Consider the following 26,952-nt stretch of genomic DNA (forward strand, 5'->3'; position numbering starts at 1 on the left):
AACCTATTCAGGGGGTCAGTGTATTAAATTTCAAAACTTTGCAAAATAAGGGCCACCCTAATCTGAATGGAAAGATGGTGTGGTCAGTCTTTAGAGGTGAGGCACACAGTTTGTGCCGTTTCTGTTTGGTAATTTGTTTTGTCACATTAAATCTTTTCCTCACTGTTCCCTGATTGGTCATTCCTCTTGTGTTCTTACTGTAGGTGTCCTCTCTCGCTCCCTCTCCTCCTCCTCTTCTTCACTGGACTCACGTGGGCCGGGTGTCGACCCCGCCCATTGTCAAAGCAACGGCTTTTGGTCAGGAAGCGACGGGAACAGGTTTCCCTCAGTCCTCGGACCACACAGCCACCAGCCTTCCATCCTTCTTCTGGCAGCACCACTAAAGGTCTGTAAATTAACACTTAGCGAATGTCTTTGCTGTGTCATAATAATGTTATAGTTGTTGTACAAGTCAAACAATGTGCGATAATTAGCAAAGATGTGAAATGTCAAAAAGGTATAGTTTGGTTGATTTGGATCATGTCATCTGATCTGAGGCCACATGTTCTGGGCACACAAGTGAAGAGCAGCAGAGGTGTCAGCTCATCACCAACTAGTGGTGAGTTGGATCAGAGGGTGGTGGAGGACTTTGGACAGACCTGGTAAACCCAAATGGATAGTGCGGGTGAACTGGGAATGTCTGGTGGAGCTGTGAGGGAGGCAAAGCAGTGGGTGTGGGAGGAGTTCAGAGTAACCATGGAGAAAGACTTTTGGTCGGCACCAAGGTGCTTCTGGCTGACCGTGAGGCACCTCAAGAGGGAAAACGGGGAACCATTCAAGCTGTCCACAGTAAGGATGGAACTTGGTTGACCTCAACTGAGGAGGTAATGGGGCGCTGGAAGGAACACTTTGAGGAACTCCTGCATCAGACTGGATTGCCCTCCAAGGCGTAGGGGTGGAGCTGGAAGCTGATCAGGATCATCATCAAAGTCACTGAGGTAGTCAAACAACTCTGCAGTGGCAGGGCCTCGGAGGTTGATGAGATCCATCCAGAAATGCCAAAGGCTCTGGGTGTGGGTGGACTGTCTTGGATGAGATGTCTCGTCAGTATTGGTGGTCCCAATATTTAAAAAGGGGGACCAGAGAGTGTGTGCCAATTACAGGGGTATCACACTCACGTCCTTATTTTGAAAAGTTTTGAAATTTAATACTCTGACCATAAATAGGCTCCAAATTATGGAAAAAAATGGCATGTAAAATTTTGTTTGTATAAATTAATTTTAAGAGGTAACTCAAAAGCATTAAAATTTTGCAAGTTTCTACTATATAACACTATACAAATTAAAGCTTAATGGTGCCCCATCCCATCCTAAACAACATATCAAAAGTCCTGATGAATCCTCCCGGCGCTCACTTAGAAATTCAAGATGACCTCCACAGGTGATTTTCAAGCTTTAGCTAGTTTATGGACAGGATATTAAGGTGGGGTTGGGCGGAGGAGGGTCTCATCGCTGCTATTTGCAGATGATGTGGTTCTGCTGGCTTCATTGGCCTGTGACCTCCAACACTCACTAGATCGGTTCACAGCCGAGTGTGAAGTGGCTGGGATGAGAATCAGCACCTCTAAATCTGACGCCATGGTTCTCAGCAGGAAACCGATGGATTGCCTACTTCCCTAACGGAAGTAGGCAATCCATCGGTTTCCTGCTCCACGTGAAGGAGTTCAAGTACATGGGGGTCTTGCTCACAAGTGAGGGGACAGTGGAGCATGAGATTAGCCGGAGAATCGATGCCACAGTGACAATGTTGCATTCACTCTACCGTACTGTTGTGACGAAAAGGCAGCTGAGCCAAAAGGTGAAGCTCTCGATCTACTGGTCAATCTTCATTCCTACTCTCACCTATGGTCATGAGGGTTCGGTCATGACCAAAACAACTAGATCGTGGGTGAAATGGGCTTCCTTAGGAGGGTGGCTGGCAGGGTTCTAGCTAGAACCATTTTAGTGCCTGGAAAATTACATGGTCATAGCTCATGGCCGGGGGTGCAGGGGCTTTATACCTCTAAAATGTTATTGGCAAGCCCTATTTTAACCAATTTTGGTGGTTTTAGATGCTTTCAAAGCAAGAATAATAGACAAAAATAACATTTATGTTGTAATATAGTAATACCAAAGTTCTTTTTAAAATGGTCTGTCAAAGTCTAAGTTAATAAAGTAAATAGCATTGAAAGGTTAAAAACACATTAATATTTATTGGGCATATATCATTGGCTCTCTTCTTCTTTTTCTGTCATGACATTTTTTTCAACACTTTTGAGGGGGTTGCATTACTTAAAAAACAACAACACAACTAAAAACAAATAACCACTAATTGTCTTGTTTGAACAAGAGCTGAATGAGCCCCCCCCTCCGCTCTCACTGTCAATGTGGTTTTCCTCTGAACTTTTTGGGAACAGGAGCCTTTAAACTGTCAAATAAACCATATACTTCTGAATGTATCAGCATCTACGGACACTGACACCCTGGATCATTTTTGAAACATTTTAATGGAGTTTTCTTCCTTTCAATCAGCGGAGAGGGACCCACAGTGTCTCCGATCTGATTTCAGCGCTGAAAGCAGCTGCCTTGTGATCTCTGCTGTTTGCGGCTGAGATATGAAGGAAATGAGAAATATATTTCTTTAATTATTGGTTGAAATTGCACAATAAAACAAAAGTACGACACCATAAGGTTGAAATAAAATTGAATTGGCACATTTTTCAGCAGCATTTCAGTTAAATTTTTGGAAAATCCATTCTGGGCAGGACAGGAAATATGAACCAGAGAGCCAGGAGGAAATTGGCAGTGCCAGGCAGTATTGTCTGGCGCTGGCCACTGTAGCTAGAACCATGGTGGCTGGTGCCTCCCTTAGAGATAAGGTGAGAAGTTCGGTCGTCCGTGGGGAGCTCGGAGTAGAGCCGCTGCTCCTTTGCATTGAAAGGAGCCAGCTGAGGTGGTTCAGGCATCTGGTAAGGATACCCCCTGTGTGCCTTCTTAGGAACGTGTTCCAGGCACGTTCATCTGGGAAGAGACCCTGGGGAAGACCCAGGACTAGGTGGAGAGATTATATCTCCACACTGGACTGGGAACGCCTCGGGATCCCCCAGTCAGAGGTGGTTAACGTGGCCTGGGAAAGGGAAGTTTGGGTTCCCCTGCTGGAGCTGTTGCCCCAGTGACCTGATCCCAGATAAGGGATTGAATATGAGTGAGTGAGTGAAACACCATTTCTTCATCTTGCATTAGGCCTTGGAAACAGAGTTCTCTCAACTAGCAACTCCGTGTGTGACGACCCAGAGGTGCGGCTGGGAAGAGAGTCCTGGTGGTCGGTCAGAGAACTGGTATAGTCCAATTCTATGGAAAGACCAGCTTTGCTCCAGGTTAGTTGTGTAATTTATTCCTTTCCTGTGAATATGACATATTTACATTTTATTGGCGGTGGCGGATTAGCAATTTTGACGCTAATTTTTATGTTGGCTGTGCCAGCCACTGCATTTACTTCATGCTCATCCTAGTAGATGCTTTATAATGTGTATCTCATGTGTATCAGATATTATCAGGATAATTTTGTAAAACTGACAGATTTTATTTCACATGGCCAAAATAGATTATTTTAACCTTGAGTATGTGCACAATGAAAAATGTTCCTTAAAACCTATTTTGAGACATTTTCCTTTGCTGGGGGGGGGGGGGGGGGTTCTTAGTGGCCTGAAACAGTGAAATCTTAAATGTGATTATTCCATAACATTAACTCCGAGACGTGCCCTGAGGCTGATTGGCACCCGAGCTTATTCCCCGTTTCCATAGCGTGAAGCAGATCGGAGACTATGACTCCCTGTGGAGAGACACCAGGCTGACAGAGGTTGGTGTCCTCGCCAATGTCGGTCCTCATTTAAAGAGCTGAGTGGACTGAGACAATGTAGATGAACTGTCTGGTCCAAGGACATATTGCAGATACTGTGACTGGAAATCAAACTCTGTTCTACATAATGGAAGCCCAGTTCTTTATTCCACTGAGCTACCTGCTCTACATACAGTATAACAGTAGTTTATTGATCACAAGGGATCAATAAAGTTCTATTTAATCTAATCTAATCACTTCGGTCGCATCTCCTCCACTCTCCCTTATCTCTCTGCTTTTAACCTTCAAGTCCCTACTTCACCAGACTTGTGAATTCCTCAAAACTATTTTGGATTCTGGATCTATTGGACTACTATTGGATTAACCATGGAATTGATCAGCTGGTCTCTGAATGCTATTTACACCATTTTTTCTACAAGAAGGTCAGGACTGGGGGATCCTACCTGCCCAGATGGAACTTTTCCTGTGGGCTATAATAATAATAATAATAATACCTTTTATTTGTATTGCACCTTACATTTCAAAGAAATCTCAAAGTGCTACAGCAAGGATTTAAAAACAGAATTAAAACAGATTTCAAAAACCATTTCAAACGATAAGATATCTAAAAGGCCTTTTGAAATAACAATGTCTTTAGGCCTTTTTTAAAGGCCTCCACACTTGTGGGGCCCTCAGGGTCTCTGGGAGGGAGTTCCAGAGCGAGGGACCACTGCCTGGAAGGCCCTGTCTCCCCTGGTAGAGAGTCTGGTCCTGGGTTGGTGAAGGCAGTGTGAGGAGGTGGTGGAGCGGAGAGATCTTGAGGTGGCGTGTGCGGTGAGGAGTTCACTGAGGTAGGCAGGGGCGGTTCCGTGCATGCACGATAAGTCAGGAGGCAGAGTTTGTACTCTATTCTGTATTTGATGGGCACCCAGTGGAGGGATCTGAGGACAGGGGTGATGTGGTCAAACTTGCGCCTCCCCGTCAGGACCCGGGCAGCACAGTTCTGGATGTGCTGCAGCTTTTGCAGGTTTTTACCAGGGGTCCCGACGAGGAGGGCATTGCAATAGTCCAACCTGGAGGAGACAAAAGCATGGACTAACCTCTTAGCATCTGGTTGGGAAAGGGAGGGGCGGAGCTTGGCTATGTTTTTTGAGGTGATGGAAGGAGACCTTGCATAGGTGTGGATGTGGGTGTCAAAGGTGAGATGTGGGTCAAATCTGACTCCAAGGTTGGTGACGGAGGTGGACAGGGGAATGTTGTGGCAAAGAATGGGAATACTGGTGAGGGAGGAGGACTGGGTTTGATGTGGGGTACCGATGAGGATGGCTTGAGTTTTGTCAGTGTTTAGTTTAAGAAAGTTATCAGTCATCCATGCTTCTATCTCCTCCAGGCAAGCCTGAAAGGCAGACGGCAGAGCTGAGGGGAGTGTGGAGTCCATTTTGATGTATAACTGTGTCGTCTGCGTAGCAATGAAATTAAATCTTGTGTTTATTATGGATGATTTGACCAAGGGGGAGCATGTAGATGGTAAAAAGGGTTGGACCAAGGACAGACCCTTGTGGCACTCCACAGCTGACAGTATGGGTTTTGGATTTGGATTGTCCGAGTGTAACACATTCTGTCCTGTTCGTGAGATATGAGCGAAACCAGTTGAGAGTTGTGCCAGTGAGTCCTATTTCAGTGTTGAGGCGGTGGAGCAGGATGGTGTGGTCAGTGGTGTCAAAAGCGGCTGATAGATCCAGTAGGAAGAGGAGAGATGGTGAGCCCTGGTCCGCAGTCATGACAAGGTCGTTCATGATGCGGACCAGGGCTGTTTCTGTGCTATGTGCTGAGCGGAAACCAGACTGAAATATTTCATATAGGTTATGGGTGTGGAGATGATCATGGTTGACTGATACGACTTTTTCTAGGACTTTGGAAAGGTACGGCAGGTTGAGACAGGCGGTAATGAGCCAGGATTTTCGGGTCAAGTGAGGGTTTTTTGAGATAAGGGCGAATAATGGCTGATTTGAGAGCTGGAGGAACCTGACCGGATTTGAGTGGACTGGTTAATAATTTCTTGATTAGAGGACTAATAGCTGTAATGTTTGACTTTAGTAGTGGTGTAGGGAGAGGATCCATGAACAAGTAGATGTTTTCTTTTTTTTTTTTTTAATTTATACTTTATTTTAGTTTTCAAAAGGATACAGTTTTACACATAAACATTTGCACCGATTGAACTTGGTAGCATCCCACAAAATAATTAACATTTGTGAAAACTTACTTTTTTTTTTTACGAGAACTGTAGCATTGAACCCGGGTGTAAAGAAATAATCTTATCATAAGTCCACTTTGTGAAAGTCCATTGAAATATGTTGAAAACATAGAAAGCAGATTCACCTACAGCATTTACACATTTTTGTACCCCCTCCCCCATTCTTACTTAATATGTATGTGGTAAAATCCTATATAAAGTCAGATCTATATTGTCTAATGTATTGTAGCCATCCTTTCCATACATTATTGAATTTGTCAACTTCCAATCTAACAGATGCTGTTACTTTTTCCATAGTGTATATATTTAACATGACATCAACCCATTCCTCCACCTTTGGGATCCGATCTGTTCGCCATCTTTTGGTGATTGCTTTTTTACTAGCTAAAAGCATGATTCTCATAATTTTATAGTCATCTTTTCTTCTTAAATGTAACATTTCTATATAGTCAAATATAACATTTCAAAACTTAACGGGATTCTGACCCGTACTACTTCATCTATAATGTTTTTGATTTCAGACCAATACTGAGTCATTAAAGGGCAACCCCAAAAGATGTGAAAATGATCCGCTTTGTCTTCCCCATGATCTCCAACATTTGTGTCTACATATTTTCTTTGAGCAGGTGTTAAGAAAAACCTTATTACATTTTTCCAGCCATATTCTCTCCAAAAAGAGAGCTTGTTGTTTTCCATTGATATTGGAGTATTTGATCCCAGTCCCCCTCTGAAATTAAAATGTTTGCTTCCCTCTCCCACCTTTCTTTGACATATCCTGTGGCATCCCCCTTTAACTCTTCTAAAGCTGTATATAATTTTGAAATAACTTTGTAACTTAACTCTGATTTATAAGCATCTAGGATAAGTTTGAGTATATTTGACCGGGTAATATTCATATCCTTATTTTTCATTTCTTGCTTTAAATAATGCCTTAGCTGCAGGTACCTATGGAAATCCTGATTTCCAAGATGAAAGACATCTCTTACTTGTTGAAAACTCATTACATCATCTCTTTTGATTATCTCCCAGTGCATTCTTGGACCATTTCCCCACAATTTAAATGTGCTGTCCAATGCATTTGGTACAAAATCAGTATCATATGCGATCCATCTCAAAAGCCTGCATTTTTCAACTAAATTATACTTTTTCAAAATTTCAGACCAGATTCCCAGAGAAACCCGCAGCAAAGGGTTCACATTTTGTCTCCAGTTTACCTGTAATTGCAAATCACACAACAGGGCTTGTACTGGTGGCTCCATTTTCCCCTCAATATCTTCCATTTCGCTACATATTCTGGATCACACAAACCCATCAACACCTTCAACTGAGCAGCTTGATAGTAGCTCTTGAGGCATGGTAAAGCTAGACCTCCATGTTTTTTTGGCAACTGTAAAGTTCTATATTTAATGTGTGGTCTTGCCCCCTGCCATATGTATCTAGATATTAATTTGTCCCATTCTTTAAAGTCCCTCTCAGTTAATTCAATAGGAAGATTTGAAATATATACAACCGTGGCAAATATTCATCTTAATCACCTCAACTCTTGACACCAGGCCTAAGAAAGGGATTAAGTTCCATTTTGAAAAGTTGGCTTATGTTAGACATCACTTTATCATAATTTGAGATTTTCAAATGTCCAAGATCTTTTGTAAGGTGAATGCCCAAGTACTTCATTGATTGCTGCTCCCAATTAATTGGATAATTTTGTTTTATAAATTGATTTGGTATATAATTATATGATAAAGCTTGAGTTTTCTGCACATTAATTTTATATCCTGACGGCTTTCCAAACTCTGCCAAGAATGACATCAGGACTGGTAGTGATGAGCTTGGGTTCTCCAAATAGATCAAGACATCATCTGCGAACAACGCTAATTTCTGCTCTATTCCTGATACGGTACAAGTAGATGTTTCATGCATTTTATGATCCTCTCTACCTCTCAGATTGGTGTCCATGAAATCTGAAAAAATGTGGAGTGGGTTGGAGATACTGAGTTTGAAGTGAGATGCTGTTGTAGCAGGGAGATGAGACCGAATTGTGGCTACCTTTGTTGTGGAAAAAGTCCAAAAACCTGTTACACTGATCTGTGCTGGTATCGGTGTCGGAGTGTGTGGGAGGTTTGAGGAGAGAGTTGATTGATGAAAATAACGTTTTGTACCCATACAGTTTAAAATTTTATGAGAGAAGTATTGGGACCTGGCTGTGGCGAGTGCGAGTATTGTTTCTGGTGTTCATGGTAAGCCTGTTTGTGTACGTATAAGCCACTGGAGACATATCTGCACTCCAGGGCACGACCAGCAGTTTTCATTTTTCGGAGCTCTGTTGTGTACCAAGGAGCTAGGAGCTGACCTGGAAAAGTTAGGAGTTAGGACAAAGCCCCTCCAGGAGTCGAGGGCTATGTCCTCGACTCCTGGAGTTCCTGGCATGTGGCATGCTTGGCGCCTTTCTCTGTGGAGGACGTCGAGGACCTATTCATTTTGGTCTTATGGGCTGGGCTGGTACTTTTTGGCTTATGTGCTGCCCTGATCTACCGGAAAATTGGCAAGATGGCGGCATCAAGAACCATGGGCCCTCGCTTGTCTGTCATGAATAACGGGCAAGGCAGTGCATTCTCAGACTGCGTTGACTCTTGAACTCAGACGCAAATTGGATGACACCTTGGAGCTGATGCGTGCCTTGCAGTTGAAGCTGAAGGTTTTGGAGGCCGGTGAATATTCTTAATACAAATTAGGAATATTCTTAATTCATAATTGGGATTTGGCTAAGTGAGTGGAACTGTAAAAGTGTTTTTCACTGCTCGGCTGCAACACTACAGGCATCAAGGTCAGTTGCCCACTGTTTTCCTCCAGAGGAATTTATCCAGGCTCTGGTGAGATTATTTGGCTCCATTCTTTCTCAACCCACAAGGACAATAAACAGACTTACACATGGACTGAAGCATGCTCCAGCCTCTCCTCTTATCACTTTTCCTGCCCATCCCTCCCTGCGACAGGCCTCGTCCTCTCAAGCTGGCCTGGCGGCGCGACTTGACAGTTGCAGCAGCTACAAACACACTCACATTGCCTCAATTGGGAAATGGACTGTTTCAAGTTTAGTGCACATAAACAATGTCAAATGTATATGTGTTGTCCTAATTCTAATGTGTGCCATTATTACGGTAAACAAGTAATAATTGTAGATCAGTTGCTGTTTGTATGTGGAATGTGAGTGCGGACATCTCGTTGTTGTAATCACAATGATAATAAAAGCTATCTATCTATCTATCTCTCTATCTCTCTATCTCTCTATCTATGCTGTGAGCAGTGGTACTGTGCATGATTTCTCTAGTCACAGCCATAGAAGCCTAGAATTTATTCTGGGTGTTTTGGTGGCTTCCCTCACTCTTCTCCTTCTTGTACAGTCACTCAGTTTTTGAGATCTGCCTCCTCCAGACAGTTTTACCGTAGAGTGCCATACTGTTTGTATTTTGTGTCACTTTACGAAAGCATTTTTTGTTCTTTTGCCAAATAACTTTAGACATTTTTAAAAACATATTTTGATTAAACAAATTTCTTTGTTTGCATTTATATTTGACCATATATTAAAATGTGTACCTAAAATATAGGGGTACCAACAATTTTGTCCATGTGTGTAGTTCAGTGGGACAGGAGTTGGACCACCAATATGTGCAGTAGATCTACGTTTGATTTGTGGTCATGCTGCTTGTTTGTGTCCTTGGACAAGACATCTCATCTGCATTGTTCCAGTCCAGCCAGCTCGAAGTGTTTACTGGCTTTGGCTGGGGAAGTAACCTGTATCAGACTGGCATTCTTTCCAGGGGGAGTGGTCGACTCTCATTGACTTCACACAACAACATCTGGAGATGAGCATCATGTCCCCTTCTGAAATCAGATCAAGTTGTGATGCAGTATTTTATTTATTTGTTTTTGTTTCTTAACAGCTGTTGCTCAGGGTTCCTTCCTTGTTTTATTGACACGATGGTGTTGCATTATTTTGGTCACGATTACAGCAGGATCACTCTTGCGGCTTAAATCTTTGCCTTAATGATGCACGTCTTTTTACAGTCACAGACCCTCTATTTAACACAGGTTGTGTTATTGAAGCTACTTCTCACTCCACTCTCCTGATTTGGTTTTTGTCTTTTTTGTTGTTTTTTGGTCATTTTTCTTTTGTGTATTACCCCAAACCATTCCTTTATTCCTGAAGCCACGAGGACTCGCTGTCCGTGGTCTGCCGTTGGTTCCTTCACCAGTGAGGATAAGTCTTCTTCTCCGTGTCTGTGCAGGGATGTGGCTGGGCGTCGAACTGGACAAGCCAAGCGGCAAGAATGATGGGTCAGTAGGAGGGGTGAGGTACTTCAGCTGCCCACCGAAACATGGCGTCTTTGCCCCTCCCTCTCGTGTTCAAAGGTAAGCTCATGCCTGTTGAGATGGCTTAGATTTCCCTTATAATTAATGTACTTTTTCACCTGCAAGAACTGAAAGGCAGGTTTGTTATGCAAATAACTAAATTCCTTATTTCTTTATGGCAAAAATTTAACGACACGCACTGGGGACCCTCAGGCTGTTTTTCCCCTCATCAATCAGTCCGGTGTCATTAATGAGCTGCTTTGACGGGGTGATTTTACGAGGCACTTTATATTGTAAGGCAAAAGCCATACAATAATTACAGAAAAACCCCAACGGTCAAAACAACCCCCTGTGAGCAAACACTTGGCAACAGTGGGAAGGAAAAACTCCCTTTTAACAGGAAGAACCTCCAGCAGAACCAGGCTCAGGGAGGGGCAGTCTTCTGCTGGGACTGGTTGGGGCTGAGGGGAGAGAATCAGGAAAAAGACATGCTGTGGAAGAGAGCAGAGATCAATCACTAATGATTAAATGCAGAGTGGTGCATACAGAGCAAAAAGAGAAAGAAACACTCAGTGCATCATGGGAACCCCCCAGCAGTCTAAGTCTATAGCAGCATAACTAAGGGATGGTTCAGGGTCACCTGATCCAGCCCTAACTATAAGCTTTAGCAAAAAGGAAAGTTTTAAGCCTAATCTTAAAAGTAGAGAGGGTGTCTGTCTCCCTGATCCGAATTGGGAGCTGGTTCCACAGGAGAGGATCCTGAAAGCTGAAGGCTCTGCCTCCCATTCTACTCTTACAAACCCTAGGAACTACAAGTAAGCCTGCAGTCTGAGAGCAAAGCGCTCTATTGGGGTGATATGGTACTATGAGGTCCCTAAGATAAGATGGGACCTGATTATTCAAAACCTTATAAGTAAGAAGAAGAATTTTAAATTTTATTCTAGAATTAACAGGAAGCCAATGAAGAGTAGCCAATATGGGTGAAATATGCTCTCTCCTTCTAGTCCCCGTCAGTACTCTAGCTGCAGCATTTTGAATTAACTAAAGGATTTTCAGGGAACTTTTAGGACAACCTGATAATAATGAATTACAATAGTCCAGCCTAGAGGAAATAAATGCATGAATTAGTTTTTCAGCATCACTCTGAGACAAGACCTTTCTAATTTTAGAGATATTGCACAAATGCCAAAAAGCAGTCCTACATATTTGCTTAATATGCACATTGAATGACATATCCTGATCAAAAATGACTCCAAGATTTCTCACAGTATTACTAGAGGTCAGGGTAATGCCATCCAGAGTAAGGATCTGGTTCACCATGTTTCTAAGATTTGTGGGGCCAAGTACAATAACTTCAGTTTATCTGAGTTTAAAAGCAGGAAATTAGAGGTCATCCATGTCTTTATGTCTGTAAGACAATCCTGCAGTTTAGCTAATTGGTGTGTCCCCTCTGGCTTCATGGATAGATAAAGCTGGGTATCATCTGCGTAACAATGAAAATTTAAGCAATGCTGTCTAATAATACTGCCTAAGGGAAACATGTATAAAGTGAATAAAATTGGTCCTAGCACAGAACCTTGTGGAACTCCATAATTAACCTTAGTCTGTGAAGAAGATTCCCCATTTACATGAACAAATTGTAATCTATGATATAATTGATTCAAACCACCGCAGCGCAGTGCCTTTAATACCTATGGCATGCTCTAATCTCTGTAATAAAATTTTATGGTCAACAGTATCAAAAGCAGCACTGAGGTCTAACAGAACAAGCACAGAGATGAGTCCACTGTCCGAGGCCATAAGAAGATCATTTGTAACCTTCACTAATGCTGTTTCTGTACTATGATGAATTCTAAAACCTGACTGAAACTCTTCAAATAGACCATTCCTCTGCAGATGATCAGTTAGCTGTTTTACAACTACCCTTTCAAGAATTTTTGAGAGAAAAGGAAGGTTGGAGATTGGCCTATAATTAGCTGTGTGTGTTAAGTACAGCTGTTATAAATACAGCTGTACTTATTAACACAGCTGTTAATAAGTACAGCTGTGCATGTAGGACTAAAAGGTTTGAATCATTAAAGCTTCAACTTTCGTGTCTCTCTCTCTCTGTCTGTCTCTCTCTCTCCTCTCTCTGTCTGTCTGTCTTTAGTTGGACTCTGTTTAATCGAAGTCGCTGATGTCCTCCTGTTTTTGCTGTTTGATGTATTTGAACTGTGGTCATTGGATTTCAGTTCTCTTTCTAAGATGTGTTTTCTGTCACGTTCTGAAAGCGATGTTTTTTTCTAAGGGGCACATTAAATTTTTTTCTGGATGCTTTTATGAAAACATCCTTCAGTAGTTCACTGAATAGTTTTGTTTTGACTTTGGATCTGAAATCCTGCCATTAGTAGTTTTGTGTGAGAAAATGACATTGAAGTAACATTTTGTGTTTATAATCAAGTTGGAGAAGCTCAGACTTGGTGTCATGCTGAAAACACAGCGTCAGCTAAATTGCGCTCATCTCGAGGCAGCGAATCCTCGTGTTAGACAAACAGCTGATGAATGAAGTCTGGTCTGGGTGTGTTGTGCATTCAAGTCAGGATTTTCAAACCAGACATATAATTACATTAAACATCTCATGGTGCAGAACAAAAGCAGAAAAGTGTCATTCCTGGGTGCACATTTAAATTGGCTCTGAAAAATAATTAAAAACCCTTGGAATGTCTTAACGTCGTGATATAAAATACTTTTTTGTACATTAAGGCAAACTGTTACATAAGTGGTAACTTAGTCACAATGCAGTCCTGAACATAATTATTTTGTCTTTTCCCTGCTGCTGTAATATCTCGGTTTCTGTCACAGTATCCACCACTAAAACCAAGGTGCACTGTTCATTCTGTTAATTTTCTCTGAAATACCTTTTATGCTCAGAACTGACTTAAAGACAGCACAACTAGCCCATGTGTGTATTGTATTGTTGGCTCATTCATAATAATAATAATAATAAATATAGCCACAAGCGGCAGTTGTCAGGCTCCAAACCCTGTTCACACATTTTGACTCGTGTCAGAAATGGCTGTGGCATTCTCCCCTGTCCCCTGCCACTCAGATGACCTGTCAGAGTATCTTAAAATTCTCTGAGTAGTGGGTGTCGGTTGTAGCACCCCCATCAGGTGGTATTGGTTTATGTAGAATGTCCTACTGATCATTTCCCCAAAGCTTGATTTCAGTAGAGTAATTCATTCATTAGCTAAAAGCCCATTTATTGTATTAAGCCACACCCACTCATCTTTGGCAGCCAATAGCAGCACAATGGAAAGAAAGACCAAACATCCATGCACTAACCTTTGTGTGGCTCAGTCCGGACATGGTATATGCCAAAATTCATGAAGATTGAACAAAATTTGTAAGAGTAGCAGTAAAAAAGCACTTTTGAATATTATTCAAAGTGGCGGAAAGTGTTCCAGTTAAGTGGGCGTGGTTAGTGTTGATAATTGTGGGATACTCAAAAGAATTTATTTGCCCAGTAAGTTTTATTCTATGTATTATGATTCAGGAGTAATGAGCCAAAATGAAAATGTAGTTATTATAGCGCCACCATGTGGTTTGTAAGTATAATTCTTTTCCCATGAGTATTGGGTGCCCTGGGGAGGGTCTGTGTTGTTTCATTTGTGTGCTGCACAGTATTACACGTGTCAGTAAGTCTGGTGTAGTTTGCGCTTATGCCCACTGGGAGAACCCTTTTGTTTGGCAGGTGGAACACTTAAATATTGACACACATGCATCGAATGCGCACGGTGTCACATGGTATCTCCACTCCACATGGAGGCAAAACGAGTAATTTAACATTTTGTGGCTCATAGGTTTTTAATTTCAGTGTGTGCAGACAGAATCAAATGATGCCTTTAATGAATGAGGCGCAGTGACAGCAACAGAATCAGCTGTAGCAGACGGGTCACCGGTCCCGTATCGGCCTGTACAGCCACACCAGGCGCTGTGATCTGTGACACCATGATCTGACGGAGCCGAGTACGCGAAGGGCCGGTGTCAAAACCATGATCTGACGGAGCCGAGTACGCGAAGGGCCGGTGTCGAAACCATGATCTGACGGAGCCGAGTGCGCGAAGGGCCCGTGTCGAAACCATGATCTGACGGAGCCGAGTGTGCGAAGGGCCCGTGTGGAAACCATGATCTGACGGAGCCGAGTGCGCGAAGGGCCGGTGTCGAAACCAGGATCTGACGGAGCCGAGTGCGCGAAGTGCCGGTGTTGAAACCAGGATCTGACGGAGCCGAGTGCGCGAAGGGCCCGTGTCGAAACCATGATCTGACGGAGCCGAGTGCGCGAAGGGCCCGTGTCGAAACCATGATCTGACGGAGCCGAGTGCGCGAAGGGCCTGTGTCGAAACCAGGATCTGACGGAGCCGAGTGCGCGAAGGGCCGGTGTCGAAACCAGGATCTGACAGAGCCGAGTGCGCGAAGTGCCGTGTCGAAACCAGGATCTGACAGAGCCGAGTGCGCGAAGTGCACTTGAAATATTTGAAACAGTCCTGGTCGCATGAGGATGCAGCTTTCAGTCAATCAGTGGACAGCATTAATGGATGTATTTCGGCTTCTGAGTAAATTACAAGAATCATGTGTCAACAGTCTCATAACTTACCTCTAACTTATGTCCCACATATGTGGGATGTGAGTCATACGATGGTATGCATTGAAAATTTTCAGCATGCCAAACTTTTTTGAGGTGCTCATTGTATTAGGACTTGTATCAGCCTGCTTCAACGTACTTCATCATGCTCTTAACTTATAAAAAAAAAAAACTTATTAGATGCATGCCAGTAGTTTTTAATATGGTCGGCATATGCTGGTTAAATTGTCATGGTGTTACAGGGCCTTTAAAAATCATTTTTATTAATATTATTTATGTAGGGCTTCACCAGGAATCAAAATAATAAAAGAACAAACAAACACCAGTAATTAAACAGTACACTACAACAATGAACAAACATCCCAAATTAGACAGCTAATATACAAGCAAGTCTTTAAATAGTATGTTAATTCACTACGGTATGATGGTATTTTGTAGTAGCAGTGTCTAAACAAAAATATCCGAAAATCATAAAGTCCTTAGTGTCTCAAAGCAGAAATACTTGTAGAATTACTTCTTTACTCAGAAGCCAGTATAGAAGCTGACAGAGAGCAGAATTAAAAGGTCGGCATCATCAGCTTTAGGTCTGCCTGATGTGCATGAGCTGTTTCTGTACCTCCTCCTGCTGCATCTTCTTACAAATAAACATTTTTACAGCTGCCGTACCGAAATGATTTAGTGGCACTATAGTATATCAGAGACGTATGTAGACATTGCACCAGCGCATCAGACCAAAACACGAACTCGCAACGTTACACAGGCGTGGTTTCTGTGTCATGGTTAACTTTTTTAAAGTGATAACTGCATTCTTATAAAAATCATAGTGAGTGGAGAGGCGGCGTGCACATGTGGTGAGCACACACGTGACAAGTGCAGCCTTTCCACACTGATTTCCTCAAAAGCCACCTGGATAAATCACCCTGTTGATGAACAGATGAAAACTCGATAAGAATCAGCTCGACAAAGGTGTTTTTGAGGTTAGTCAGTTAAACTTGATTCACTAAAAAAGTGAGCGCTTTTGCTTTGTCTGCAAGGTGGAGCGAGCAGTGGGGATGAACACGGTGCCATAAATATATATAAAAACAAAAACACACTGCTTCACTTTAAATGACTCTCTTATGTCATCAAAGTACGCGTCGTTCTTGCTGTTTGATTGCGTAACGTAGATTCATGGAGACAATAATACAAATTAAAAACAACCAGCAAATCCTATTTCAAGAGCCCCCCCCCCATCTCCTTAAAGGTCCACTTTTGAAACCAGATTTTGATTTAACCAGATTTTACTACTTAGGAAAAAAATATTTAGTAATGTTAATAATAATACTAATTCCATCATTCATTTCAACTGCTTACCCGGGATTGGGTCACGGATGATGATGATGTTGATATTATTAATAATAATAATAATAATAATAATATTATTATTATTATTGACTTTTTATCCACCCAGTATGAAATACAGGGGCATATAGTGATCAGCATGCCCTTCCGTCTATCTGTTTGTCCATCCGTCTGTTTTTGCTTGTTAGCATAATATCTCAAAAACCAGGTGACCAATTTCATTCTTATTTAGCATAAGGGTGCACTTGACTGATCCCTGACACCAGTCGATTACAGTGACCTTGGGGTCAATTTCAAGGTCACAGTGAGAGATTCAACCTATTATCATTGTCACCCTTGTTGGTGCTATATATCAAGAACCAGTTGACCAATTTAATTCATATTTAGCTTATGCTATGCAAAAACTGGTATTCACACTGCCATCTACTGGATGGCAGTGTTTCATTGCCACACATACGCAAACAGAATTTTCAGTTTTCAAATAGCCTTTTTTTTTTCTTTACAAATGAAAAAACTTACATACTTTACAAATTCAGATGTATCTGTATAAACCAAACACCATGCTACAGTAACTTGTCTGTTTTTACATATACCGACCAACCACTAATGACAGGAAACTAATTTTGCCATAATGCTTTTCGGCATGTCTAAACACTAAAATCTTCAAAATGACTGCATTACTTTAAAACTAAAACATATAGCTGATATTTTCACTTTGTAAAACGACGGAGATGACGTTAATTTCAATAACTTGTCCCAAATTAGTTTGTTTAAAATTTTAACCATAAGTCAAAACTGTCCTGTCTGTGCAAGACTCACTGTGATGACGTCTGTGTGGTGTGAAAATAAAGGATCTTTTTTTTCCTTCCCTCTCTTCCTTTCTCTCTGGTAGCCAGCTCTCCTCTACTGGGCAGAGGATTGAGCTCTACCTCTCATAGCCGTCTGCTGCTGCAAAACATGCAACAGTCAGGCAGTAAAATGTATGATTTAGGCTTTACAAATGGGTTTACGTTAAGCTTTATTCACTATGCCTGCAAAAATATGGTTAGCGGTCTAAAAGTTATCGGAAATTTAGCGGAAGTAATTGGTCTGCTGATGGTTTTCAGAGTTAGCTGAAAAGCTAATCAGCTAACAAAAAGTTAGCTTCACTAATGAGTGGATTAGCAGAACTGTGCCCACCACTGGCCAACCAATTACTACCTACATCTTCCCTGAGATAAAAGGCTTTGATAGCGAGTGCTTGTGTTTACCTGTGATCCCTTACTCATGTCCTCCCTCCGGATTAATTAACCTGGAGGCATACAGTGTGCTCAGCTGAGCACATGGCCTTTGTTCTGCTCATTGGATAATCTCACATCATGTTCATCCAGTACCTGGCTTCCCTGGCTTCTGCTGTGAGCAACTATCAATTCAGTTTCAGTTAATTCATCTTACATAGCACCAAATCACAACAGAGTCGTCTCAAGGCGCTTCACACAAAACAATTCACAAACAAAATAAATAAATTAAAAGATTAAAAAAGCACAAATAAAGAATAAAAAAGTAAAAAACATAGTAACACTATCCAGTATGCTAGCCATACGAAAGGGGAAATAATGTGCGTCTTAAGTCTGGACTTGAAAGTCTCCACAGAATCTGGACTGTTTTATTGATGCAGGGAGATCATTCCACAGAACAGGGACATGATAAGAGAAAGCTCTGTGACCGCAGACTTCTTATTCACCCTAGGGACACTAAGTAGTCCTGCACCCTGAGAACGCCAGAACCCAGGCCGGTACGTAGGGTTTAATTAGGTCAGCTAAGTAGGGAAGGCCGCCAGTCTGTGAACAATTTTATATGCTAGTAACAGAAACCTTAAAATAGGATCTATCAGAAGTCATTAGGAAAACAACCGCTTTTGTCCCCTTTACTTTGTTGCCATACAGCACATCTTTCACAACACTTTTTTCACTCCTCAGCCCATTTGACAGTTGCAGCCGCCCTTTCTGTTGCCTTTCAGGACTCGAGTGTTATTACGGGCGCGGCAAAAATCAGTAATCATGACGGGGGCTCTTACAAAAGAGTGGCGTCTGTCTTCACGTACAGTCAAATTTTAGTTCTCCAATCTTAACGGTATCTGTTGGTGTGTCGGTTGATTAACTGATTCCCGATGTGGGTTCTGGGTAAATGTTGGGGCCAGGTTTTGTGTTGTGGGTTTGTCTCGTGTAAGGGTACACGGTCTTGTATGTTGATGGCTTTCTTGGATTTGTTTTTGTATTTGCAGGATCCACGGATCTGTTGCTTGTCTCTCAGAGCTCTCCTCGTCACACCTTAATCATTCTTTTAGCGGTGAGTCTTCTGACGTTTATTGCACACTTAGTGATTATTTGAAATTGTCAGATGGTATCTTTTGATCATTTTCATCCAGTTATAAAAAATACAATAAGTTTCTAACCATTGATTTACACCTACATTTCAAACCCTGGTTACATTTTCAAAAGATGACAGAAATTTCATTCAGACTCTCTTAAAGGTCATATCTGACTCCAATCAACACTATCTTTAAAAAATGATACACAAACATTACTTCCAACTCTTTAATTAAAGGTGGGTGTAAAACAGGGTGGGCAGATGCTCAGTGATGGGTGGGTGGGGGTTGGCTGGTTCAGTGTCAGGGTATGTTTTCCTATGATGTCACACTCCACCCACAATGCAGCAGTCAGCCATCTTGACAGGCTAGCCAAAGTATACGAGGTCTGTTAGAAAAGTATCCGACCTTCTTATTTTTTTCAAAAATCTGATGGATTTGAATCACATGTGCTTGCATGATCCAACCTCGAACCTCGTGCGCATGCATGATTTTTTTCACGCCTGTTTGGTTGCATCATTTGCTGGTAAGCAGCATTTGTGTGTGAGGATGGGTGGAGTCTCTCGTTGCTTTTTCTCTGCAAGGAAATGGCGGAGCGACTGGAGCAGCGCGACCTGCATAAATTTTTGCCAGAAACTGGGCTGACAGCCAGATGGAAACCATTCGGATTATTCAGACGGCTTCTCGGTGCCGATCCTCTGGGCATCACACAGATTAAGGAGCGGTACAACGGTTAAAAGACGGCGCACAACGGTGAGGAGAGCGAGCACACATCAGGCGGACATCCACATGTGAAATGACCGGATCATTTTCCAAAGTGAACGCTGTGGTGATGTGGGACAGTCATGTGATTATCCGAGACATTGCAGAAGAGGTGGACATCAGGCACTATTTTGGCACATTCCACTGTGAAAGAAGATTTTGCCATGAAAAGAGTGGCGGCGAAATTCATCGGCACGAAGCTGATGGCGCCTAGCAACAGCGCCCTCCATGATGAAGTCCTCAAGGAATGTTGTAACATGCCCAGCTCGTCAACCATTCGGAAGATTCAGACGGGCTTCTCGGTGGCTTTTCAGTCGTGTGACTATCCGAGAAATTGTGGAAGAGGTCAAAGAGGTCACAAGTAAGGTCTAATCCTACCAACCGCCCAGAGCAACAGTGGTAAGAAAAAAAACTCCCTCGAATGATTTGAGGAAGAAACCTCAAGCAGACCAGACTCAAAGGGTGTGACTGTCTGCTTGGGCCATGATACAGACACAGTTACAAAACAATTCACAAAACGAATATAGAGGAAATTTTGGGAGTGCATGCTGGTGCACAGGACAGGAGGCTGGCTCGGGAGGGGGGTCAGCAGTTGGGTCCACAGATCTGTCCATTTCATGACCATTATAGAAGAAGACACCCACTCCCACTTATGAAATGGAGCCACACTTTGGACAGCGAGAAAAACCAGAATCAGGCTTCAGAAAGACAACAAATACAGTATCATTTGCAGCATTAAGCAACAAGAAAAACCGAAGAAATCCGGAAGGTGATCAATCACTAGCCCTAAGCTTCATTAAAAGACCCAGAATTTACAACCCCTGGCAAAAATTATGGAATTCACCGGCCTCGGAGGATGTTCATTCAGTTGTTTAATTTTGTAGAAAAAAAGCAGATCACAGACATGACACAAAACTAAAGTCATTTCAAATGGCAACTTTCTGGCTTTAAGAAACACTATAAGAAATCAGGAAAAAAAATTGTGGCAGTCAGTAACGGTTACTTTTTTTAGACCAAGCAGAGGGAAATATATATGGACTCACTCAATTTTGAGGAATAAATTATGGAATCACCCTGTAAATTTTCATCCCCCCAACTAACACCTGCATCAAATCAGATCTGCTCGTTAGTCTGCATCTAAAAAGGAGTGATCACACCTTGGAGAGCTGTTGCACCAAGTGGACTGACATGAATCATGGCTCCAACACGAGAGATGTCAATTGAAACAAAGGAGAGGATTATCAAACTCTTAAAAGAGGGTAAATCATCACGCAATGTTGCAAAAGATGTTGGTTGTTCACAGTCAGCTGTGTCTAAACTCTGGACCAAATACAAACAACATGCGAAGGTTGTTAAAGGCAAACATACTGGCTAGACCAAGGAAGACATCAAAGCGTCAAGACAGAAAACTTAAAGCAATATGTCTCAAAAATCAAAAATGCACAACAAAACAAATGAGGAACGAAATGGGAGGAAACTGGATAGTAACGTCTGTGACCGAACTGTAAGAAACGCCTAAAGGAAATGGGATTTACATACGAAAAGCTAAACGAAAGCCATCATTCACACCTAAACAGAAAAAAACAAGGTTACATATGGGCCTAAGGAAAAGCAATCGTGGACTGTGGATGACTGGATGAAAGTCATATTCAGTGATGAATCTCGAATCTGCATTGGGCAAGGTGATGATGCTGGAAGTTTTGTTTGGTGCCGTTCCAATGAGATTTATAAAGATGACTGCCTGAAGAGAACATGTAAATGTCCACAGTCATTGATGATATGGGGCTGCATGTCAGGTAAAGGCACTGGGGAGATGACTGTCATTACATCATCAAGTTTACGTTGCTATTTTGGACACTTTTCTTCCATCAATTGAAAGGAGTGTTTGGGATGATGACATCATTTTTCAAATGATAATGCATCTTGCCATAGAGCAAAAACTGAAAAAATTCCTTGCAGAAAGACACATAGGGTCAATGTCATGGCCTGCAAATAGTCCAGATCTTAATCCAATTGAAAATCTTTGGTGGAAGTTGAAGAAAATGGTCCATGACAAGGCTCCAACCTGCAAAGCTGATCTGGCAACAGCAATCAGAGAAAGTTGGAGCCAGATTGAATAAAGAGTACTGTTTGTCACTCATTAAAGTCCATGCCTCAGAGACTGCAAGCTGTTATAAAAGCCAGAGGTGGTGCAACAAAATACTAGTGATGTGTTGGAGCGTTCTTTTGTTTTTCATGATTCCATAATTTTTTCCTCAGAATTGAGTGATTCCATATTTTTTTCCCCTCTGCTTGGTCTAAAAAAGTCACTGTTACTGACTGCCACAATTTTTTTCCTGATTTCTTATAGTTGTTTCTTAAAGCCAGAATGTTGCCATTTGAAATGACTTTAGTTTTGTGTCATGTCTGTGATCTGCTTTTTTTTCTACAAAATTAAACACTGAATGAACATCCTCCGAGGCCGGTGATTCCATAATTTTTGCCAGGGGTTAAATTGAGGCCGTGGCACGCTCCGTTTACTACTTAATTAAAAAAAACTAATTAATTAAAAAATAAAAAGCATAGCAGCATACTATAGCAGTATGCTAGCCTATGAAAGGGAAAATAAGTGCGTCTTAAGTCTGGACTTGAAAGTCTCCACAGAATCTGACTGTTTTACTGATGCAGGGAGACCATTCCCCAGAACAGGGGCACGATAAGAGAAAGCTCTGTGACCCACAGACTTCTTATTCACCCTAGGGACACAAAGTAGTCCTGCACTCTGAGAACACAGAGCCCGGGCCGGTACGTAAGGTTTAATTAGGTCAGCTAGGGTAGGGAGGTGCGAGGTCCGTGAACAATTTTATAGACTAGTAGCAGAACCCTCAAAATCTGATCTCAGGGACAGGAAGCCCCGTGAAGAGACACCAAAATGGGTGTAATGTGGTCAAACTTTTCTGCTTCCATGTTAAAAGTCTGGCAGCAGCATTTTGAAACCAATTGGAGAGCCCTAATGCTAGACTGGTAAACCAGAAAATAGTGTATATATACACTCAACAAAAATATAAACGCAACACTTTTGGTTTTGCTCCCATTTGTATGAGATGAACTCACAGACCTAAAACTTTTTTCCACATACACAATTCACCATTTCCCTCAATATTGTCACAACCAGTCTAAATCTGTGATAGTGAGCACTTCTCCTTTGCTGAGATAATCCATCCCACCTCCACAGGTGTGCCATATCAAGATGCTGATTAGACACCATGATTAGTGCACAGGTGTGCCTTAGACTGCCACAATAAAAGGCCACTCTGAAAGGTTGCAGTTTTGTTTTATAGGGGGGGGATACCAGTCAGTATCTGGTGTGACCACCATTTGCCTCATGCAGTGCAACAATCTCCTTCGCATAGAGTTGATCAGGTTGTCAATTGTGGCCTGTGGAATGTTGGTCCACTCCTCTTCAATGGCTGTGCGAAGTTGCTGGATATTGGCAGGAACGGTACACGCTGTCGTATACGCCGGTCCAGAGCATCCCAAACATGCTCAATGGGTGACATGTCTGGTGAGTATGCCGGCCATGCAAGAACTGGGACATTTGTGTACAGACCCTTGCAACATGGGGCCGTGCATTATCCTGCTGCAACATGAGGTGATGTTCTTGGATGTTGGCACAACAATGGGCCTCAGGATCTCGTCCACGGTACTCTCTGTGCATTCAAAATGCCATCTATAAAATGCACCTGTGTTCTTCATCCATAACAGACGCCTGCCCATACCATAACCCCACCGCCAACCATGGGCCACTCGATCCGCAACATGACATCAGGAAAACCGCTCCCCACACGACGTCACACACGCTGTCTGCCATCTGCCCTGGACAGTGTGAACCGGGATTCATCCGTGAAGAGAACACCTCTCCAACGTGTCAAACACCAGCGAATGTGAGCATTTGCCCACTCAAGTCGGTTACGACGACGAACTGGAGTCAGGTCGAGACCCCGATGAGGACGACAAGCATGCAGATGAGCTTCCCTGAGACGGTTTCTGACAGTTTGTGCAGAAATTCTTTGGTTATGCAAACCGATTGTTTCAGCAGCTGTCCGAGTGGCTGGTCTCAGACGATCTTGGAGGTGAACATGCTGGATGTGGAGGTCCTGGGCTGGTGTGGTTACACGTGGTCTGCGGTTGTGAGGCTGGTTGGATGTACTGCCAAATTCTATGAACGCCTTTGGAGACGGCTTATGGTAGAGAAATGAACATTCAATACACGAGCAACAGCTCTGGTTGACATTCCTGCTGTCAGCATGCCAATTGCACGCTCCCTCAAATCTTGCGACATCTGTGGCATTGTGCTGTGTGATAAAACTGCACCTTTCAGAGTGGCCTTTTATTGTGGGCAGTCTAAGGCACACCTGTGCACTAATCATGGTGTCTAATCAGCATCTTGATATGGCACACCTGTGAGGTGGGATGGATTATCTCAGCAAAGGAGAAGTGCTCACTATCACAGATTTAGACTGGTTTGTGAACAATATTTGAGGGAAATGGTGATATTGTGTATGTGGAAAAAGTTTTAGATCTTTGAGTTCATCTCATACAAAATGGGAGCAAAACCAAAAGTGTTGCGTTTATATTTTTGTTGAGTGTTACAATATATTGTGTAATCAGAAGTGGTATGAGCAAGTCAAAGGACAGCGTGAGAAAAAAAACAAACAAATATTTGCTCTGCTCGATCTGCAAAAAGAAGAGACAGGTCAATCTGATGGTGTGAACGCCTGCATCCACGACTCTTCACAACCGGCAGTTCGTTGTTTTAAAACGTGCCTCTGATTTGTGTGCAATAATTGATGTGACTCCTGTTTGCCGCGCAGGGACAATCCGTCGTAGTTTCAGCACATCGCTGGCCATCGCAGCCCCAAAGGAGACGAGCAGACGAAGCTCTGTCAGCAGGTATGTATCTGCCTCTTTCCAACACAAATCTTGATTTTCTCCTTCTGTTCCATCTCCAACCCCCCCCCCCCCCCCCCCCCCCCCCCCCCCCCCCCCCCCGGCAGGGGCAGAATCAATACTGACAAGAACCAGAACTATTAGTCAGCAAAATGTTCCTTAAGAAACACAAAAGGTCTCATGCATGATTGTGGTCACAGTGAGAGAGATTGAAAACTGAGGATCGGCCCCTGAAAAACCAAGCTCTCCTCAGTCTCCAGCTTTACTTTTGGTAGATGTTTTTAAACACCAGATTTCTCCTCATAAATATTTCTTACTGTCTTTTTCTTCTGTGCTTCCACAATTCAACTTACAAACACAAAGAAGCCGTTCCACCGCTCACCGCCGGCGCTGGACTGGCAGCAGCGGCGGCGGCATCTCTCACGGCACCGGAGGCTCCAGCCCCTCTCCGAGCTCTGAAGGTCAGGTGCGTCTCCACGTGGGCATGCAGGTTCTGTTGAACAGCGCCAATGAGATGGCCTTTATCCGGTACCTGGGAACAGCAGACTTTGCCCCGGGGCTGTGGCTCGGCCTGGAGCTACGAAGGCCAATAGGCAAGAACGACGGCTCTGTGGGCGGCCGGCGGTATTTCACCTGTCACCCAGGCTACGGCGTCCTAGTCCGTCCCAGCCGCATCACTTATCGTGGCATCAATGGCTCACGCTTGGTGAACGAAAGAGCTGAGGGCCAGAACAGAGTTGCACAGCTGAGCCGAGGCTGAAGGTGACCGCTTGCAGCTTTCTTCACTCTGTCTCCTCAAAGGAAACATTTAATAGTTGAACGGTCCAATCCCCCGTTTAGTGTTTGATGTGTGCTCCTCCAGAGGAGCTGTGACTTAGTCATAAAACACTTAGTACTGCAGTTTGAATCTAAAGCACTCAATTTGTTTTTTAAAAGTAGAGTACAAAGAAAGCACTTTATTAAATTGACCTTAAATGCTTAAAATGTAGCATAGCAGAGTAAAAAAACTGCTCTGTCTGTCAACTGATTGTACTAAAAAACATCAGTTATAGAGCTGAAACTAATCAAAGGGTTTTCTGATATAAAAATATTTCTACATCTAAAGCTAATTTTCACATGGAGTAGATTTTTTTTTTTCCAATGAGGAAATGGATGTTGTAATGGAGCCTTCTCTGAAACCAAACGTGTGTGTGTGTGTGTGTGTGTGTGTGTGTGTGTGTGTGTGTGTGTGTGTGTGTGTGTGTGTGTGAGAGAGAGACTCAGAAACAAGTGAGAGTCATCAGTTTTTCTCAACATGTGATTTTCAAACAGTCAACAAGAATTTCCCTGTGAGACACTCGACTGTGGCTCCTCAGTGGCTTATCGTAATAATGAATTACACTATGTAACACAATTTTTGTTCCTGGCTTCTAAGTGTTATATTTCAACTGCTTCCGTCTAAAGTCTATGGAAAAATGACTACATTCAGCACAAACTGATTTTATTTTTTTTTTACGTTCTAGAAAGTTCTAAAAGTTTCTTGAAACTTGTAGAAAATTCTGGACAGTTCTAGCAGTTCAAGAATATTGTAGAAGACTACTCAGTCAGTAGTAGTGAAGGCGAATCGAGAATATTCTTGAAAACAGACATTTCAAAATATTGTCCTGATCACAGAAGCAAAGTTTCTGTGGAATAACAGCTATTTTCTATTTATTTAAGGCATAACAGGTTAGGAAAACACACTGTGTACCCAGGAACAAACCAAAAATAAAAATTTGTTACATAGTGTTATTTAACTGGCATCTCTACAGAAATGTGGTCGCCGCCCGTGTGTCTGTCCCAAACCAGGGTTTATGAGCTTGACCTCAGGCCTCTCGTTTTTTTGCATAATTGACAACATTTACAAAGTGTCAAATCTCGTTAGTATAATACCTTGATTTCTGTGGTAAAGTGTATTTTTTTAGGAGGATTCTGTAGCAAATAGGGTGAATTTGCTCTGTGACACGGAGGAGGACAGACATGCACGAGGGTCAGATTTCATGTTGCATTCAGTGGAAACTGGGAGTTTAGAATTTCTAACTTACAACTCGGAAAATTCTTTTAATAAAGTTATGATAAAATGTTAGTTTCCCTACAAACTCATGTAAGCCAAGTAAAAACATAACTACAACTCCCATTAATATTGATAACTGACACAGTGGGCGTGTGTGTTGTCATCTTACCTGTCCAGCAGGTATCCAGTAAAACATTTATGTGTGTCCATATGTTAGCTGGATGTCTTTCCAGTGGGATCTCTGATGGCTTATGTTTATTAGCCTTGCCTGCCTCCACCTTTACACGGCTGCTTTAAGTAGCAGTAAGCTAACTGTGCATCTCAAGCTGCACGGTGCATTGTGGGATTGACCTGCTACCACAGCTACTAACCAATATGGTGAAGTTGGCAGATTGCAAGAAAAATATGAGCGAACGGTGCTGTTTAGATGAAATTAAAAGGTGGAAAATGGATGAATT

General features: G+C 42.5%; 1 protein-coding gene across 1 annotated transcript in view; it reads left to right on the forward strand.

Moving 5' to 3' along the window:
- LOC117500687 (CAP-Gly domain-containing linker protein 4-like) overlaps positions 1-25,930 on the forward strand; it is a 147,069-nt gene extending 121,139 nt beyond the window's left edge. Inside the window, exons 12-15 of the mRNA XM_034159449.1 lie at positions 10,396-10,519; positions 18,688-18,752; positions 24,387-24,465; positions 24,826-25,930. Of these exons, the coding sequence (XP_034015340.1) occupies positions 10,396-10,519; positions 18,688-18,752; positions 24,387-24,465; positions 24,826-25,222 (665 nt within the window). The 3' untranslated portion in view covers positions 25,223-25,930. The remainder of the gene's footprint in view (positions 1-10,395; positions 10,520-18,687; positions 18,753-24,386; positions 24,466-24,825) is intronic.
- Positions 25,931-26,952: the final 1,022 nt, after the last annotated feature.

This window comes from Thalassophryne amazonica, chromosome 19 (genome assembly GCF_902500255.1).
Source record: "Thalassophryne amazonica chromosome 19, fThaAma1.1, whole genome shotgun sequence".
NCBI classification, from domain to species: domain Eukaryota; kingdom Metazoa; phylum Chordata; class Actinopteri; order Batrachoidiformes; family Batrachoididae; genus Thalassophryne; species Thalassophryne amazonica.